This window comes from Herpailurus yagouaroundi, unplaced genomic scaffold, assembly GCF_014898765.1.
Source record: "Herpailurus yagouaroundi ecotype Mexico unplaced genomic scaffold, PumYag 28, whole genome shotgun sequence".
Lineage (NCBI taxonomy): Eukaryota > Metazoa > Chordata > Mammalia > Carnivora > Felidae > Herpailurus > Herpailurus yagouaroundi.
Genome location: NW_024412376.1, coordinates 110,873,379 through 110,892,102, shown reverse-complemented (window position 1 = coordinate 110,892,102; position 18,724 = coordinate 110,873,379). Strand labels below are relative to the sequence as shown.

The following is an 18,724-nucleotide window of genomic DNA, read 5'->3' as shown; positions in this document are numbered from 1 at the left end:
ATAGCTGTGTAATATTCCATTGCACATATACATTTGTGTGTGTATGTGTGTGTATATATATACATTTTTTTATATGTGTGTACACACACATGTATATATACACACATCACATTTTCCTTATCCATTCATCTGTCCATGGACACTTAGGTTGTTTTCATACCTTGGCTATTGTAAATAATGCTGCAGTAAACAGAAGGATGCATGTATCATTTTGAATCAGTATTTTTGTTTTCTTTTAGTAAATGCCCAGTAGTAGAATTACTGGGTCATATGGTAATTCTATTTTTAAGTTTTTGAAGAACCTCCCTGCTGTTTTCCACAGCGGTGATACCAATTTACGTTCCCATCTGTAGTATACAAGGATTCCTTTTTCTCCACATCCTCATCCACTTGTTATTGTCTTTTTTTTTCCTTTTTTTTTTTTTTTTTTTTCTCCAGAGAGAGAGAATCTTAAGCAGGCTTCATGGTCAGTGTGGAGCCCGACAGAGGGCCCAATCCCATGACCCTGGGATCATGACCTCAGCCAAAATCCTGAGCTGAAATCAAGAGTCAGATGCTCAACCAACTGAGCCACCCAGGCGTCCTTGTAATTGTTTCTTTATTTTAGCCATTCCAATAGGTGTAAGGTGATATCTGCTTGTGGTTTTGATTTATATTTCCCTGATGATTAGTGATGTTGAGCATCTTCTCATGTGTCTTTTGGCCATCTGTATGTCTTCTTTGGAAAAATGTCTATTTAGGTCCTTTGTCTATTTTTTGATCAGATTCTTTTTTGTTGTTGAGTTGTATGAGTTCTTTATATATTTTGGGTACTAACCCCTTATCAGATGGATGTATCATTTGCAAATATCTTCAAATATCATTACAAATATCTTTCAATAGTTGTCTTTTTGTTTCATTGATGGTTTCCTTTGCTTTCTTTTTATTTTGGTGTAGTCCCAATAGTTTATTTTTGCTTTTGTTTCCCTTGCCTTTGGAAATGTATCTCAGAAAATGTTGCTGTGGCTGATGTCAGAGAAATTACTGCCTGTGTTCTCTTTTAGGTAGTTTTATGGTTTCTGATCTCACATTTAGGGCTTTAATCCATTTTGAGTTTATTTTTGTGTATGGTGTTAGAAAGTGGTCCAGTTTCATTCATTTACATGTAGCTGTCCAGTTTTCCCAACATGATTTATTGAAGAGATGGCCTTTTCTCCATTGTATATTCTTGCCTCCTTTGTCATAGATTAATTGACCATATAAACATGGGGTCATTTCTGGGCTCTCTGTTCTGTTCCATTGATGTGTATATCTGTTCTTGTGCCACTACCATACTGTTTTGATTACTACAGCTTTGTAGTATACCTTGAAGTGTGAGATTGTGATACTGTTACTGAAAAACCCAAGTTCAGATACTTGTTGCACAAAAAGCCAATGCTCAAGAGACGAGTTTTGGTTGGAAAGGAATATGAGCTTTATTCAGGCGGCCCACCACCTGGGGAGACCGTGGACCCTTGTCCAAAAACCAATTCTGAGGTTTCTACCTGGCCCAAAGATTTTTAAAGGAACTTTAGGGCAGTTAATCAGTAAAAGGGGAGCACAATGATCTGTAATACTTCTTGATTGCATGCATGCAGATTCAGTGGTGCCAGCTACAGATGGTGCCAGCTACAATGCCTGGGGCAGTGGGGAGAGAGGTTGTACAAGAGAGTTTCCTTCAGGGTTTTTCTAGGAAACAATACAGGATCTATAGATGTACCAAGAAAGTTTTAGTTAATTGATCATTCAGCTAAAGGTGCTTGCTAAAATTTACAGACTACTAAATTGGCCAGAGGGCTAAGGCAACACAGGCAAATACTTACAGCTTTGTTTTTCTATCTCCTGATTGCTTTGGCTATTCAGGGTCTTTGTGGTTCCATTTAAATTTTAGGATTGTTTGTTCTAGTTCTGTAAAAAAATGCTGTTGGTGGTTTTCACATTTTTAAAAAGAAGTCACAAATCCAGATATATTATGTGAACTTATATTTAGATTTTAAATATTGACAACTAATTCAAATTTTTTAAAAGTCCCATTTGGACCAAACAAATATTTTCTTCCATAGACCATTAGTTTGTGACTTCTTGTGGAAGAGCTCTAAGGAACTGATTGTTAAGCTAGCCTTCTAGACCTCAGGCAAACTGAAAAATAAAATGGGAAAGAGTAGGAGGAAGAGGACTTAATCATCTTGGTTTTGCTAATCATGATGCATTTATTTATCTAACTTCTCTTTTTGAGCTTTTTAAAAAATTTAAATAGCTCTATTGATCATTAATTTTGTTTTTTGTTTCTTTTTTCACATTCAAAATAGGAACTGACACCGTCTCAGAAAAGTGGTGGGAATGTTCTTCAAATGATGTATGAGAAACCTGAACGATGGTCTTTTACCTTCCAGTCATATGCCTGCCTCAGTCGAATACGAGCCCAGCTTGCCTGTCTCAATGGCAAGCTCAAAGATGCAGAGAAACCTGTATTATTTTTTGAACGATCTATATATAGTGACAGGTATATATAAATAACTTGCACTTATCATTTTGGAATCGTGGCTTGGAATTGACTTTTTTTTCCTGTTTCCTGGTAATCAAAGTAATAAGAGAGGCTGTGTTGAGAAAAATTACCTTCAGCAATTTGGTAATCATGACATTAGGGAAGTACTAGTATTAATAATTGCTAGCTTCCATGGAAGCTTTAGGGAATATGGTAGCCATTTCATTCAAATTTGCAGAGAAGGTTTTTTTCCTCTAATGCTCTTAAAATTCTCATCTACTCTGATTAAATCTGGATCTATATTCTAGACTGCATCTTGAGCCAGATCAAAAATCTCTAAGGGAGCCTTAGAGTTACCTTGTTTATGCAAAGATTCTTTTAAGCTAGAGTGTTGGCTAAGAACAACGGTTCTCAAACTTTTGGTCTCTGGACCCCTTTCCTTCCTTCCTTCCTTCCTTCCTTCCTTTCTTTCTTTCTTTCTTTCTTTCTTTCTTTCTTTCTTTCTCTCTCTCTCTCTCTCTCTCTCTCTCTTTCTTTCTCTTTCTTTCTTTCTTCCTTCCTTCCTCCCTCCCTCCCTCCCTCCCTCCTTCCCTCCCTCCTTCTCTTTCTTTCTTTTTTTTTCTTTCTTTCTTTCTTTCTTTCTAAGTTTATTTATTTATTTTTGAGAGAGGGAGAGTGCGCCCACACGTGAGCACACAGGAGGGGAGAAGTGGGGGAGGGACAGAGAGAGAGGGAGAGAGGGAATCTGAAGCAGGCTACACTGGGCTCACATTCACTAACCATGAGGTCACAACCTGAGCCAAAATCAAGAGTTGGACACTTAACCGACTGAACCACCCAGGCACCCCAGGGTCCCTTTCTATTCTTAATAATTATTAAAGAGCCAAAGGAGCTTTGTATCTTATTGATATTTATGTTATTAGAAATTAATGTTGAGAAATATAAAGGACACTTATTTATTTAAAATTAGTAATACTAAGCCCATTACGTATTAGTGTAAATAACATACTTGTAAAATTGTATTTTTCAAAACAAAAACATTAGATAGAAGAGGATTGTTTTACATTTTTACAAATCTCTTTAATATCTAACTTAATAAAAGACAGCTAGATTCTCATTAAAGCCTTCTCTATCTGTATACTATGTTCTTTTGGTTGAAGTCTAGTGTATAAAGTAATCTGGCCTCTCACAGAACTTCTGGAAAGGTCTTGGGGACTACCAGGCATTCTTACACTATATTTTTGAGAACTGCTGTCCAAGAACATATTTCTTATAGTTGGAGATATTCTATTTTTTTTTCCTGCTAAGTTATTATTTGCCATGGATTTTGGGAGAATGTTCCATGTCCAGTTAGTAGATCTCCTTTCTATTTCTTTGTGTTTTTTGGAAAGGAATTATGTGTTGATGTAGACTCTCTTTCAGGTATGTTTTTGCATCTAATTTGTATGAATCTGACTGCATGAATGAAACAGAGTGGACAATTTATCAAGACTGGCATGACTGGATGAATCACCAGTTTGGTCAAAGCCTTGAACTGGATGGAATCATTTATCTTCGAGCCACACCAGAGGTGAGACTTAAAATTTGTTTACTCCATTGACAATTTAAAGTAATATGTAGAAGTCCTTTTAGTGGTATGCAGTGAAGGCAATTTAGTTTAGCTCCACTCCCTGCTCTACTCCCCACATGCAAATTAGAAATTCATAATTGTAGAAAGAGGCATTCTCTTTTCCTCAGCAAAGTAGAAGCCCACATTGGCAAGTTGCTCTTTTAGGCCCTTTTCTCTGTGCTTTCTCCATTTTCTTCTTTATTCCTTCCTGACTTTTGGAAGGTCTCTTATCTATCACAGCTAGATTAAAAATTTTGCTCAAGTAACTGCTAGAGTTTAGGCTTCTTGGTGTGAAACTTTGAGTGTTTAATTACTACTGAATTTCCAATGCCTAGAATAGGGCCTGGGTACATAGTGGGAGCTCAGTAAATATTTGTGAATGAATTAACAAAGTTGATGGAGGTCCATTCTAAGAAATCCTTTACAGTTCATGGCTTGGAATGGGTAGGTAGTAGCTGCTTCAAGTGAGAAGAGACTTAGAGGACCATTGCCATTTTCACTTAAGGGAGCTTACTTGAAAATGTGCCTTTCATGATAGTTTGTAATATAGCTATTCTTGTTTTTATATGAAATTATGTCATGAGTCCAGGAAGACTAAGTGGATGCCCTTCCTAAAGCTAACCTAAATAAGAGCTTACGTTTATTAACACATTTCTGGTTTTGGTGCTTGCATTTCAGTTTTGCTGTTTTTTATTCCTGTGTCTTCCCTAAGCCACAAAGTAGGCTCTGATGAATATAAATTTCATGACTTCTAGTCTGAAAGGATACTGTGTGGCTATTGAATCGGAATTTTCAAAGAAACTAGGTTTCTGATTCCAAATGATGATTTTGTTCTTTTTAAATTCAAGAAAGCCAGAATTTAGCAGTAATTTTGAAATTCACTTTTATTTTTGAAAAGAATTTTTTTTGTTTTTAGTTACGAATATAGCAAGCGCAAATGTTGAAGAACATAAAGAATACTACAAGATATAGTCAATGTCTTAAAGTCTAACACAAAGCTGTTTTCATCAGTGTTATTTATACTGTCTTTTGATTGGAAGATCATCTAAGTACTTGAAAAGAGGATTTATAATAGATTTTGAACACATTTTATATATTGAACTTTTTACCAAACTTATTTTATACAGTATTTTTCAAGTATGGATCCCATAAGTTTATAGACTTGTTCTAATCGTACTACTTGGTTTATAGCCACCAAATGATTGAAAAGCACAAGGAGGGGAAAAATGAAGTATTTCAACTTTCTAGAAGGAATAAATGGAGATGCTGGCTAGCATAACTAAAGACACACTAGAGAAGAAAACTTTAATGACAGCAGACAAGAATAATTGTTCTTTGCCCCCCCCCCCCCACCCCTTTCTTATTGCTTGCTTTTAGAAATGCTTGAATAGAATGTATTTACGGGGAAGAAATGAAGAACAAGGCATTCCTCTTGAGTATTTAGAGAAGCTTCACGATAAGCATGAGAGCTGGCTCCTGCATAGAACCCTGAAGTAAGACCTCCTTATTCTCACTTACTATCCATTTCAAAGATCTTTAACAAGTCTTAATCTAAAACATGTACAAGTTTTCATTTTTAGCCCTTTTTCTTTTAAGTTAGTATTTTAGGATCTCCCAGAATTAGGTGTGAATTTTGATTCTTTTTATTGTAATGAGATCCTGTTTCCTTAAAGTTTTTGTAGTTAATCTCCCCCAGTGTTATTGACAGCATAATATATGGAATTGAACTGGTAAAGTAGGAATATATCTGTGTGTATTATTTAGGTACTGTCTTTCAGAGAGAATTTAAGATAAGATACTTTAAATTTATTTTCTAGATCAAGGCTTAGGTAGTAGTATAGCACAGTTGTTAAGAGCATGGACTTCATTGTCCTTAGTCAGATCTTGGTTCAAATCCAGACTTACTAGTGTGCAACCTTAGGCAGTCTCTGAGCCCCAGACTGACCTCCCTGGGCTTTAGTTTTCTCATCTTTAAAATGCAAACATTCCTACGTTATGGTATGATTTTAGTTTTTGAGAAGAATTACATGTCACAAGCCCTAGCTTTATATATTTTATACCTGAGATTTTTAGATATTATTAATATTATTATTTAGTAGTAAATCAAGGTGAAAAAGAAGGGGCTACCAGATAAATTACTGACAGGATGATTTTAATATAAAATGACTGACAACATTTTGATTTTCCAGAGATGGTATAAGAGTTTTTAGTGTTTCTCTTTTATTTATTGTTTTTTCTAATTATTTTGTTCATCTCTCTTTTTTTAAAAAACAGAACCGACTTTGATTTTCTACAAGAAATCCCCATCTTAACACTGGATATTAATGAAGACTTTAAAGACAAACACGACAGTCTAGTTGAAAAGGTAGATTTGTACAAAGACTCTTACACTAACATTTGTTTTGTCTAGAAAAGTGTTGTAACTTGTGAGAAAACAACTTTCTAACAGAAAAGAATATGTAACGTTACAGTAAGAGACAGTTAAGAGCTTCAGATGGATTTAGACTTTAGACTCTAATCCTAACGTCAAATTCTAGCTTTGTGACCTTGGCTAAAATAAGGAGATTCTTTTATCCTTTGGTCCCTTTATCTCTAAGACAGGGATGATCACATTAACAAAAGCTCTTGCTCATCCGCTTCTCTGCTTTGTTTCCTTTTCTTCTCCTCTTTGTATCACCAGTCTTTAGGTACTTTCATAACAAACTACTTGTGAAATAAAATTTATCTTTTTCAACTAAATTCAGTATGGAAGATACTTGAAGTTGTAGGATATGGATTTTGTCCATTTTTATATTAGCTCAAGTCTTGAGATTAAAGAATTTTTAGTTTTGACTTTTATGTGGGACCTTGTCAGTGATAAATTGGCATGCCTGATCATTGAATCATTGTCGTATTCATAGTTAATCTATCCTCCACATATTTGGGAGTTGACTATATTCTATTAATGAGTGTTGCTTGTAATGATAAAGGGAGTGGGAGAAAACCTATTGATGTACACTTGAGAGAGAATAATAATGGGAATCATATAATAAAGATCCCATTATCCATGTTAATTAACTTGGTGATGATCCAAGGTCTAAAGAAGCCAGTTTTTTGCTTTGTTTATTTATTTACTTATTTATTTTTTAATGTTTATTTATTTTTGAGACAGAGAGAGACAGAGCATGAACGGGGAAGGGTCAGAGAGAGGGAGACATAGAATCTGAAGCAGGCTTCAGGCTCCGAGCTGTCAGCATAGAGCCCAATGCAGGGCTTGAACTCACGGAGTGTGAGATCATGACCTGAGCCGAAGTTGGGTGCTTAACCGACTGAGCCACCCAGGCGCCTCTACTTTGTTTAGTTTTGAGAGAAATTTGATTTTTTTTCTCCTTCACAAAATATATATTTACTTTAACAGGAACCTGACATTCATAAAGGCTATATCTCAAGAATTTTGAAAATGTCAACATTTATTATTTAACTACTCTGTAGCATATAGTTGCTTTTCCCATGATATAAAGTAAAGCATATTTGGAAAATTCAAATGACCTCTTTATACCATTAATGATGTTAAAAATATAGGATACAATTCATTTATGATACTATTAAAATAAATGAAAATTGGGGCGCCTGGGTGGCTCAGTCGGTTGAGCGTCCGACTTCGGCTCAGGTCACAATCTCGCGGTCCGGGAGTTCGAGCCCCGCGTCAGGCTCTGGGCTGATGGCACAGAGCCTGGAGCCTGTTTCCGATTCTGTGTCTCCCTCTCTCTCTGCCCCTCCCCCATTCATGCTCTGTCTCTCTCTGTCTCAAAAATAAATAAATGTGAAAAAAAAAATTAAAAAAAAAAATAAATGAAAATTAAATCGGCCATTGCCTTCAGAGTGGATCTATAGGACAGCTTTATCTAACACTTTTGTGTTTTGGCTAAGAATCACCTTTAAATGTTACTGTTTACTTTTACTTTCATTAATAATGCTAGTAGTTGCCTTTTTCTTTTTCCTTATTGAAATACATAACTGACATAGTATGTTATATATAGTTTCAGGTTTACAACATATTGATTCGACAGTTCTATATTTTCCACAGTGTTTAAGGCAGAATCTTTGTTTCTTCAGAAGAATTACTGTGTCATCTAGAATTTGTAGAGAACAGAATCTTGTTGCATTGTGATGTTGGGCAGTTGGTTACATTCACAATGTACATGACCCTTCTGTACATGTTAACATTACAGATTGTAAACATGATTCAAATTTGTGCTTCAGAAAAATTACAAATTTTGCATGTCTGGACCTTTCAGAGTTGTTTAAACCATCACGATTAATAATATTTTTTGGTGTTAAAGCTGCACGTCATTGGTCTATGTTATAAGGAGATTATGAAATTTGTGTTATGGCTGTTAAAGAATTATATTAATCTTAGATATAAATAACTCCTGTAATGACATTTTTAAGTCATTTATCTTTTACTACTGAAGTATTTAGTAATATTTCTTTGAAAATAAATGCTGTATCTTTGTGATAGAGTTACTTATACAGTTGGGGTCTTCAACTGTTATGTACTATAAAATAGGGATGAGGGGCGCCTGGGTGGCGCAGTCGGTTAGGCGTCCGACTTCAGTCAGGTCACGATCTCGAGGTCCATGAGTTCGAGCCCCGCCTCAGGCTCTGGGCTGATGGCTCAGAGCCTGGAGCCTGTTTCCGATTCTGTGTCTCGCTCTCTCGCTGCCCCTCCCCCGTTCATGCTCTGTCTCTCTCTGTCCCAAAAATAAATAAACGTTGAAAAAAAAAATTTAAAAAAAAAAGGGATGAATGTTAGATATTTCAAATTTGTCAAGGAATTATACTAATATTTATTTCCTCCCTTCAGGTCAAAGAATTTTTGAGCACTTTGTGATTTTGCTGAAGACTACAGGCAGCCAAATGATTCCAGATACTTCAGCTGTGTATCTTCGTTGTTCCATATTCATACAAGTCTCTAGAAAACCCAGGTTTTTTACCATTTTTTGTTTCAAGAAAAAAATAGTTGTTTTGATGAATTCTATATAAAAGCTTACGAGCAGTTTCTTTTCTTTTTTGCTTTACAAAAATAAAGACATTTAATTATCTCTCACGACAGAGAGTCTGAAGGTAGATGTTTCCAGAGTAATTGCTGGCTAAATTACATCATAAAGGATGTAATAAAGCCTCCTTCTACCTTTCCTTCAGCAGGTTGGCTTTTTTTTTTTTTTTTTCTTTTCCTGGTGCTTCTTATTTCACTGGTGACCAGTTTCTTAACTGGGAACTTTAATGTTACATAGTAAATGGTAAGGTATCCTGTGTAAATCAGTGTACCTTTAAAGGTGAAAAGTGGAATTTGAAGAATCCCTAAAAAAGGATTATGAAGTTTTAAATACTTTTGATCACATGTGTTCCCTTCCTTTTAATTTATGTGGAAGATAACACCACCTTAGTATTTAATCACGTCATTGATATTTATTAATGGGCCTCTAACACATTAACAAAGGAGCAGGTCAGACTTTGTTCCCATTTTGTAAAGGCAAAGCCTAGCTTATAAGTCATTTAATCTTTTTTCTGCTTTTATTTCTAAATCTGTGGTATGGGTGAGGCTTCATTCATCTTTTTGCATGGGATTTTAGAGGATTAAAGAGGAAATGATAAAATGTTTCTGTAATTAAAAGATAAATGAGTATAAAGGTTCAATTTATATGGAGCTTAGTAGCTACCTACTTTCTGTCTTCTCAGACCATTCTTTTTAGAATGGGATATTAGTCTTATAGTTAAAATATTGGTTTAAAATATAACTGTCTTTAACTTATTTGAGGTGAAAGTATAGTTTTCCCTAAATTTCTTCCCATTTTCATAGGTAAAATGTTAGTGGAACATAGCAAGGAATGTTTTTCCATTTTATCTTTTATTGACCCTGTACTGGGAATGAGTAGTTTTTCTTTACCTTTACATGTGGTAAGAAGTCAAAAGAGACACAAGGTAGATTATCTTCTTAGCGGTGTAGTCTCTTTTGTCCAGCTCTTTTTTTTTTTTTTTTTTTAGAAAATAGCTTGTCACATGGTAGGGGTTTTTTCCCCCCCAGTGTTTATTTTGAGAGAGAGAAAGCTAGTATAAGTATGACAGTGAAGGGGCAGAGACAGAGGGAGAGAAAGAGAATCCCAAGCAGACTCCATACTGTCAGCCCAGAGTCCCATGTGGATCTCGATCTCATGAACCCTGAAATCATAATGTTAACCTAAATCAAGAATAGGATGCTCAACCAGCAGCCACCCAGGTGCCCCTCTTTTGTCCAGCTCTTACTTCTTGCCCTATCCTGCTTTCTTTACTGTCTGGATTAATTAGGTAGCCTACTGTTTTATTTTATTTATTTTTTTTAAGTTTTTATTTATTTTTTTCTAGTAATCTCTATACCCAACATTCATCTCAAACTCACGACCCCAAGATCAAGACTTGCATGCTCTTCCAAATGATCCAGCCAGGTACCCCAGCAGCCTGCTCTTTTAAAGTTTAAATGAAAGTCACAACATTTCTGCTTTGAGAACATCATGATCATTCTTTACTTCAGTTTGCTGTGCTTCTCTGTAGGGTTATAACTTAGATTTTTTTTCTCTTCCTTTAAATTCCTGATAATAATGGTCTTGCTTTATATGTTCTATATTTTGAAAGCATTATCATTTTTGTTAAATATATATTAGGAAAGACATTAGGAAGACAAGGAGGTAGAATAGTTGTAATTTTTAAAAATCTGCATGGTTTCATTTTAGGTCTAGAGATAAAATGTTTTTTCAAGTTTGTTCAGTTAAGGTGCAGTGTTTTTTCTGTGTTTTTAACCTTTCTAGTTAGATTTTAGAAAAGTTCTGTTTTTGAAATGAGTGGAAGAGACACTTTGCCTTTGAAACTATCATTTTCCTTTTTAAAATGTCATTTTTGTTTTGTTTTGGTTTTTTTGATAGTCTAAGATGATGATTTTGTAGGTTAAACAGTCTAGATGCACTGATCTTTGTAAGGGAGACTTTATTTCAAATCCTATATTCTTCATGAATATTGAAACTGTCTCATGATATTGTATGGGTATTTTTTGTTTGTGTTTGATACAAATGAATTTGTTTAAATATTAGCATAATAAATAAATATAATCTCATGAACTGTGATGGAGCTATACTCATTGAAATGATTACATCTTTTAAAAATTCTACTTTTGAAGAAAATATTATGAATATAAAAAGGTAACAAAGGTTTATATATATTACATTGTTTTGCTTTAGACATAATTTAGAGATTTTTAGTAACCTCTAGAAATGTTTAACTTAATGACTTTATATCTGTAGAATTGAAAAAAAAAGCTTAAAAAATTTATTTGTTATGATTCAAAATAAAAGCTGTGCCATTGAGTGGGTACAAGAGTGTTGAGCCTAGTGGTCTGTATTATCTCTTGGATCCTATTTCCCGTTTCATTTCATGTTTCATCAGAGTGCATGTACTACTTTTTATACTTTACTTCTAAGAAGGTAATTTTAATTGTACAAGACATTCCCTCATTCAGGATATTCTCATCTGTGTCTGAAACTTTAAGCACTGTATACTGAGCCCCCTAGAAAATAGGTCTGTCATATTTTAAGGGACAAATCATCCCAAAGCATTTTTTTTATATAGAGATACAAATTTTATTACCTCCAGAAAATGCTAAATTAGACAACAGACTTTGGATTTTACCAGTCTTATCCTTTTTTTTTTTTTTTAACTTTTTAATAGACTTTATTTGTTAGAGCAGTTTTAGGTTCACAAGAAAATTAAGTATAAAGTAGAGTTCCCATATAGTCATTGCTCCCATATTTGTACAGCCTTTTCCACTATCAACATCCCCCACCAGAGTGGTACATTTGTTTTAATCAATGAACTTACATTGACACATTATCACTCAAAGTCCATTGTTTACATTCAGGTTTACTCAGTGTTGTACATTTGTATGTTTTGACAAATGAATAATGACATATATTCACCACTGTAGTATCATACAAAAATAGTTTTACTGCCCCCAAAAATCTGTGCTCTGTTCATCACCCCCATCCAACCTCTGGCTACTACTAATCTTTTTGTCTCCATTGTTTTGCCTTTTTGAGAAGGTCATATGATTGGAAGTATTCAGTATGTAGCCTTTTCAGATTGGCTTCTTTCACTTAGCAATTTGCCTTTAGTTTCCTCCATGGCTTCTTTCCATGCCTTCATATAGCTTGTTTTGGGGGGTTTTTTTTGGAGGTGGGTGCACTGAATAATCCATTGTCTCAATGTACCATAGTTTATCCACTCTCCTGCTGACAGACATTTTGGTTGCTTCCAAGTTTTGGCAGTTATGAATAAAGCTGCTACAGACATCTGTGTGTAGATTTTTTAAAATGTGTATTTATTTTTGAGAGACGGAGTGCAAGCAAGGAAGGGTCAGAGAGAGGAGATACAGAATCTGAAGCAGGCTCCAGGCTCCAGCTGTTAGCTCAGAGCCCAACGCGGGGCTCAAACCCACAAACCGCGAGATCATGACCTGAGCCGGAGTCAGAGGCTTAACCGACTAAGCCACCTAGGTGCCCCTGTGTGTAGATTTTTGTATGGACATAGGTTTTCACTTCACTTGGGTAAATACCAACCAGTGCAGTTGCTGGATTGTATGGTAAGAGTATGTTTAGGTTTTTAAGAAACTTGGTAACTGTCCACCAAAATAGTTGTATCATTTTGCTGTCCTACAAGTAATGAATGTGATCTCCTATTGTCTCACAACCCTGTCAGTACTTGGTGTTGTCAGTGGTTTGGATTTTTGCCATTCTAATAGGTATATGGTTATATCTTGTTTTAATTTGCAATGTCATTATGACATAATGTTAACCATCTTTTCATATGTTTATTTGCCATCTGTGTATCTTTGGTGAGATGTCTGTTAAGGTCTTTCGTCCATTTTTAATTGGGTTCATTTTCTTATTGAGTTTTAAGAGTTCTTTGTATACTATTGATAACACTTCTTTATCAAATGTGCCTTTTGCAAATATTTTCTCCCAGTCTGTGATTTAGCTTACTCTCTTGACATTGTTTTTCACAGAGCAGAAATTTTTAATTTTAATGAAGTCCAGCTTATTATTTCTCCTAAAGATTATTATTTTTCTTTTCTTTTTTAAGTTTTTTAAAAAAATTTATCTTTTTTATTTTGAGAGAGACGGTGACAGTGTGAGCAGAGGAAGGGCAGAGAGAGGGAGAGAGAATCCCAAGCAGGCTCCACACTGTCAGCGCAGAGCCTGATGGGGGGCTTGAACTCAAGAACCGTGAGATCATGACCTGAGCCAAAACTAAGAGTCAGATGCTTAACCCACTGAGCCACGAGGCACCCCTTTTATGGATTATATCTTGTATTGCTTCTAAATAGTCATTGCCATGCCCAAGGTCATTTAGGGTTTCTCTTGTGTTATCTTCTATGAGTTTTAGAACTATGCATTTTACATTTCGGTCTATGATCCATTTTGAGTTAATTTTAGTGAAGGGTGTACGGTCAGAGTCTAGATTCCTTTTTCTTTTTCTTTTTTGTATGTGGATGTCCAATTGTTCCAACATCATTTGTTGGAAAGATAATCTTTGCTTCATCATATTGCCTTTGCTCCTTTGTTGAAGATCACTTGACTGTATACATTGACCTGTTTGTTCTTTTGCCAATACCATACTGTTTCGATTAGCTTTATAGTAAGTCTTGAAGTTATATAATTTTGTGTTTCCTAGAGGCCTGAGCTACTTAGGTTTAATAATACTTTGGAGGCTTTTTAAGGCTAACCCTAATAAGGTTTTTTTTCTTTCAAGTATTTATTTCTACAATGAAATTTTTTCTCATCTTCAGTTAGATAGTTTAATATTGAGAAATGAAGGCAAGGTTGATATAATTAAGTTCTTCCTTATTCTGTGTAGTTCCTTGGAATATTGTCATTAATTATAAAAAGTACTGAGATTAGTAATGCCAAATACAGTCTCCACTCCCCCCCCCCCCACCCCGCCACACAAGAACTGTTCAGTTAATAACTTTTTGCCATAATATCTCTTGGAAAGTTATGTCATGTTATAGAGAATCACTCTTTTTTCTCTTTGGGTGCGAAGACTTGCCCTACTCAAACTCATACTCCAAAACACACTAAACAAGTATGCAATAAAAATCAATATTTAAACATTCCTGTCTCAGACAAAAACATACTAATTTACTTAACACTTTCTATACAGAGATTATCACTTGGAATACATGTGAATTATGTGTCAGGTTATTTTGCTCTGCATAAGCATGTCAAAGGAGAAGAATGAAGAGGTTGCATCTTGTAAGACTCTGTTATGTTCAGATGGTATTTCCATGTGTTTTGAAGTTCCCTGAAGGGTGTTTTTGTTGTTGTTGTTGTTGTTATAACTTAATTTTAAGTGCAGTTTGAATGCAAGATAACCATTAAATTAGTCCCCGAAAGTGTGGAAAATTGGTGGAGGGAAATGGTACGGAAAGTATAATTTAGATTCCAAAGAATGATTCCTTTATTCTTCTCTACTAACCACCCCCCACTATCAAATTTTCCACCTGGCATGTATAATAAACCGTTTTTACAATATATTTTATGTACAGTCCATTTACTTATTGCTTATAAACTTGTTATTTTTCATCGATGCTTTTTTGGTATCTTGGTATATAATATAATGGGTCCTATTAAAATTAATGGGAAAAGTTTTCATTTAAAGCTTTTTACTTAGTGAGGTGCTTTCAGGAATAAAGACATAAGTGAAGGATAGGTATGTAATTTGAATTTGAATAAGTTTTACCTACTCCCTTTCTCCCACCATTTTTTAGATTATTGTGACTGCAGCTCTATAATTGTATGTTTATTGAGTTATAAATTCTTAATGTGATATTGATGTTCTCAGAACATAGTCCATCAAAGAGGATGTGGATTTGGTTCAGATTTCACAAAATAACACCAAATTCTGCTTTAGCAAATTTTAAATTGATAAATATTGAAGCATTCTTTATTTTTAAGAATTAAGACCATTCTCAAGGAAGTTATTAGCAATATGGCTATTCCTTGAATTTATTTAATATTAGTTCTGTGCATAGAATATGATAAGTACTACACCAATCAATGTCCACTGCACTAGAATAAGAGGTGACAATTAGAAGTAAAACTAGGTAACAGTACTTTCGTTTTTGGTTTAGTTTTCAGATGAGCTTAAAAATGTTTTATATGTAGAATAGTAAGTACCATAAGTAAGATAAAAGCACCATATGAATACAAGATATTCTCAAATCCTTTCATATAACCATCTTTTAGCCTTACAAGTTTGTAGTAGACAGAATTTACCACTATTTCACAGATGTGAAAGGCTAAGGGATTTCTCAAGATCCCACAAAAATTAAAGCTGAAACAAAGACCCAAATATTTTGACTCTACCATGTAGGTTCATTTTATTTTAGTCAATAGTGACTCTATTTTTACCTCTCCTTTTTTTTTTTTTTTTAAACTTCTGCTCTTTGTATGTAAGGTCATTTTTCTTTTCTTCCTTAATTCTAGGCAGTATTTAATGCCCATTTCAAATAACAATTTGAAAATTGAAAATTCTATAGCAAAAGTAGTTTAAGCCCATAATTATTTCATAGTTAAATCAGTAGTTATCGTCATTTGCCACATGAGGTCATTATATACTCGATTATTACCTCTGCTCTGGCTGTAATCCAAGCAAAATTATTTTTATGGTGAGTGGTTGGAATAAGATAGGAGCTCATGAGAGGTCTTTTCTATTGCCAGAGAAAAGCATTAATTGATTAATAAATGCTTCATTGAGTGAGATTTTACATGTTCAAATACAGGGGGGTTGGGGAAAGAAAATGAGCTGCTAGATTAAATATAGGCAATCAAAAGGCAATGCTTTTAGAAATATTTTACTCTAAGAAAGTCCGCTATACAGCTTCCAGCTGCTTCTCTAAGTATTCGATTGAGGAATACCAGTTGTTTTTTATGGTTAGATAATTATGCTTAACAGGTTGACAGGGAATTTAATATTCTAATATTTACTAATTAGACGTCATATTAAGGGCTGACCTGCAAAATTGTTTACCATTTATTTAGCAATTGTGTATACAAAGAAGCTTACATTTATTTTTACTATTCTGGGGAACTACACGAAGCTTAGATAAGATGATTATTTTTTCAAGAAAAAAGATTTTCTTAACAAAACTACTGTCAAGAAAGTGATTGGGTAACAGAAGTAGTCGAAACCTGATCTTTGACCCATCTTCTGAGACATAACACCTTTAAATGTTAATTGGCATCACTTCAAAATGTTGGTAGTGAGGGTGCTTTGGCGGTGTTGAATATATATACGTACGTATGCACTGTTTACTGTCATCCCTTGTTCAAAACTAATAAGTTTCATTCAAAGGTAAAGCATCTCCTAAAACTGCCATTTTGTCCTTGCTGTTACGGTCAGCTAGAATGGAATCACTTTATGTTAAAAGAGTAAATTAGGAAATTGGCTAATGTTATAAAACAATTAATGCTCCACTTGGTACAGCAATGCTATCTTGTTATGTTATACAGTGCTTAGAATACTAGTTAGCAAATCTGGCTCAGGAACAGAATAGCCACTATGGGCATAAGTTATTATTTTGCTAATGGCTGACATGAACTGGTTGCTGAATTAGTGAATGAAATAAATCTGTTGAGTATGGTAACCAGCTTCTAACAGATTTGACCTTAAACAGGCAACAGAGTATTGTCCTCTTCAGAATAGTTACCTTGAGAGACTATTTATTTCAAAGATTCTGCCATTATTCAAAACACTCTTGGATCTGAGTTTAGAGTCTGAGTCATAGATTTCAAAAATGTGATTCAGGATCTTTTCTGTGACTATATAGTTTTTTTTTTTTTTTCATGACCATAAATCATTTAGTGACAGTTTAGTGAATTAAAAGGCTGGTAAAACTGGGAAAAAGCCTCTTTGAGCCATAAAAGAAGGTAATAGTAAGACACTTAGATATCTTTCCTTTTTCAGTCTATGAAATATATGTAAAGCAAATTTGTATGTTTTTAACTAATTCAAATGTTTTGACTAATGGCAGATTCTAAACTGAATATATAACCTCTTGGTATGATTACTTTGAAGGCACTACTAAGTATAGAAGGTTTTGGTATAGTTTTTAAAACACCAAAACACTGTGTTCTATTATCTTTACATCTGATACATACCAACAGTCAGTCATTGTTAAGTAAGAATTTATTTTTAATATTTTTAACATCACAGAGTCAGTATTGGTGAAGAACACAGTCTCCTAAGACAAATTGCTACTTCAATTCCTGGCCCTTAAACTTACTAATTTTGGGAAAGTCATTATAACCTTGGACAGGTAATATATTTTAATTTCCTATAAGAAGGACATAAGTAATAGTATGTATCTGTAAAGTTGTGCAATTTTAATGTGTAGTATATGTGAAGCATTTAGAACAATTCTCAATAAATGTTAGCTATTACTATTAGTACTATTATTTCTTTTCATTCAGTGTCTTGGTGGCTGAAAGCATCTGGAAAATTGGTAAGTTTGTGGAGTTACTACAGAAGAATGAATAAGGTGGAACTATGGTAGGATATCCATTGTATATAAAATTGTATATGTATGTATATACATATGGATATATATGTTTGTGTGTGTGTATATATATGCTTATTTTGAGAGAGAACACGCAAACAGGAGAGAGGCAAAGAGAGAGAATCCCAAGCAGGCTCCATGCTGTCAGTGTAGAGCCTGACACAAGGCTGAAACTCATGAATTGTGAGATCATGACCTCAGGCAAAATCAAGAGTTCCACGCTCAACCAACTGAGCCACCCAGGCTCCCCTATCCACTATATATTTTTAAGTGGAATAGTTACAGTGTGATCCCCTTTCTCTCTCCATAGATGGATAGACAGATAGATATACAGATAGATCCATATCCATCAGTTACTATAGATAGTATGTATCTCTATATGCCTCTATACACACATATACATATATACAATAAAACTTTGGTTTGTGAGCCTGATTAGTTGTGGAAACATGCTTGTAATCCAAAGCACTCGTATATCAAAGCGAATTTCAAGAACCATTGGCTCGGTTGTGATCTTGTGACATTTGGCATCACGTACTACTTGTATTGCAAGATGTTGCTTGTTTATCAAGTTAAAATTTATTAGAAATGTTTGTTTGTCTTGCGGGACACTCTCAGAACAAGTTATTCACAATCCAAAGTTTTACAGTATATGGTACGTATGTATGGTATATGTTTGTGTAGAGAGAGATCCACCAAACCATTCGTTGTGGTTACCTCTGGTGAGTGGGATTGTAGTGGTGGTTGAGACTCTCTGGAGAATGTCTTTGGTATAAAAATTAAAAATTAGGCACTTCATTTAATATTAAATTCATCATTCTGAAAATATTTTATTAATCTCCTACATTCTTAAGTTGTTAGGAATTGGTTTTACTAAAAATAAAAAATAAAAAAAATACTAATAACAAAAGAGGATATATATTTTGGGGGCACTTGGGTGTCTCAGTCTGTTAAGTGTCTGAGTTTTGATTTGGGCTCATTTCATTAT

At 34.4% G+C, this 18,724-nt stretch overlaps 1 protein-coding gene across 2 annotated transcripts in view; it reads left to right on the top strand.

Annotated features, from left to right (window-relative positions):
* The window catches only part of DCK (deoxycytidine kinase), a 33,065-nt gene extending 22,930 nt beyond the window's left edge, over nt 1-10,135 (top strand). The window contains exons 3-8 of one of the 2 annotated variants that reach the window (XR_005792552.1): nt 2,328-2,521; nt 3,926-4,073; nt 5,490-5,605; nt 6,387-6,477; nt 8,959-9,079; nt 9,208-10,135. Coding sequence is in view for 1 of the 2 variants with exons in the window: in XM_040481655.1 (XP_040337589.1) it covers nt 2,328-2,521; nt 3,926-4,073; nt 5,490-5,605; nt 6,387-6,477; nt 8,959-8,985 (576 nt within the window). In the remaining variant the exon portion in view is untranslated. Of the gene's footprint in view, nt 1-2,327; nt 2,522-3,925; nt 4,074-5,489; nt 5,606-6,386; nt 6,478-8,958 lie in introns of both variants that reach the window. The other variant, XM_040481655.1, reaches the window with a different exon arrangement.
* Nucleotides 10,136-18,724: the final 8,589 nt, after the last annotated feature.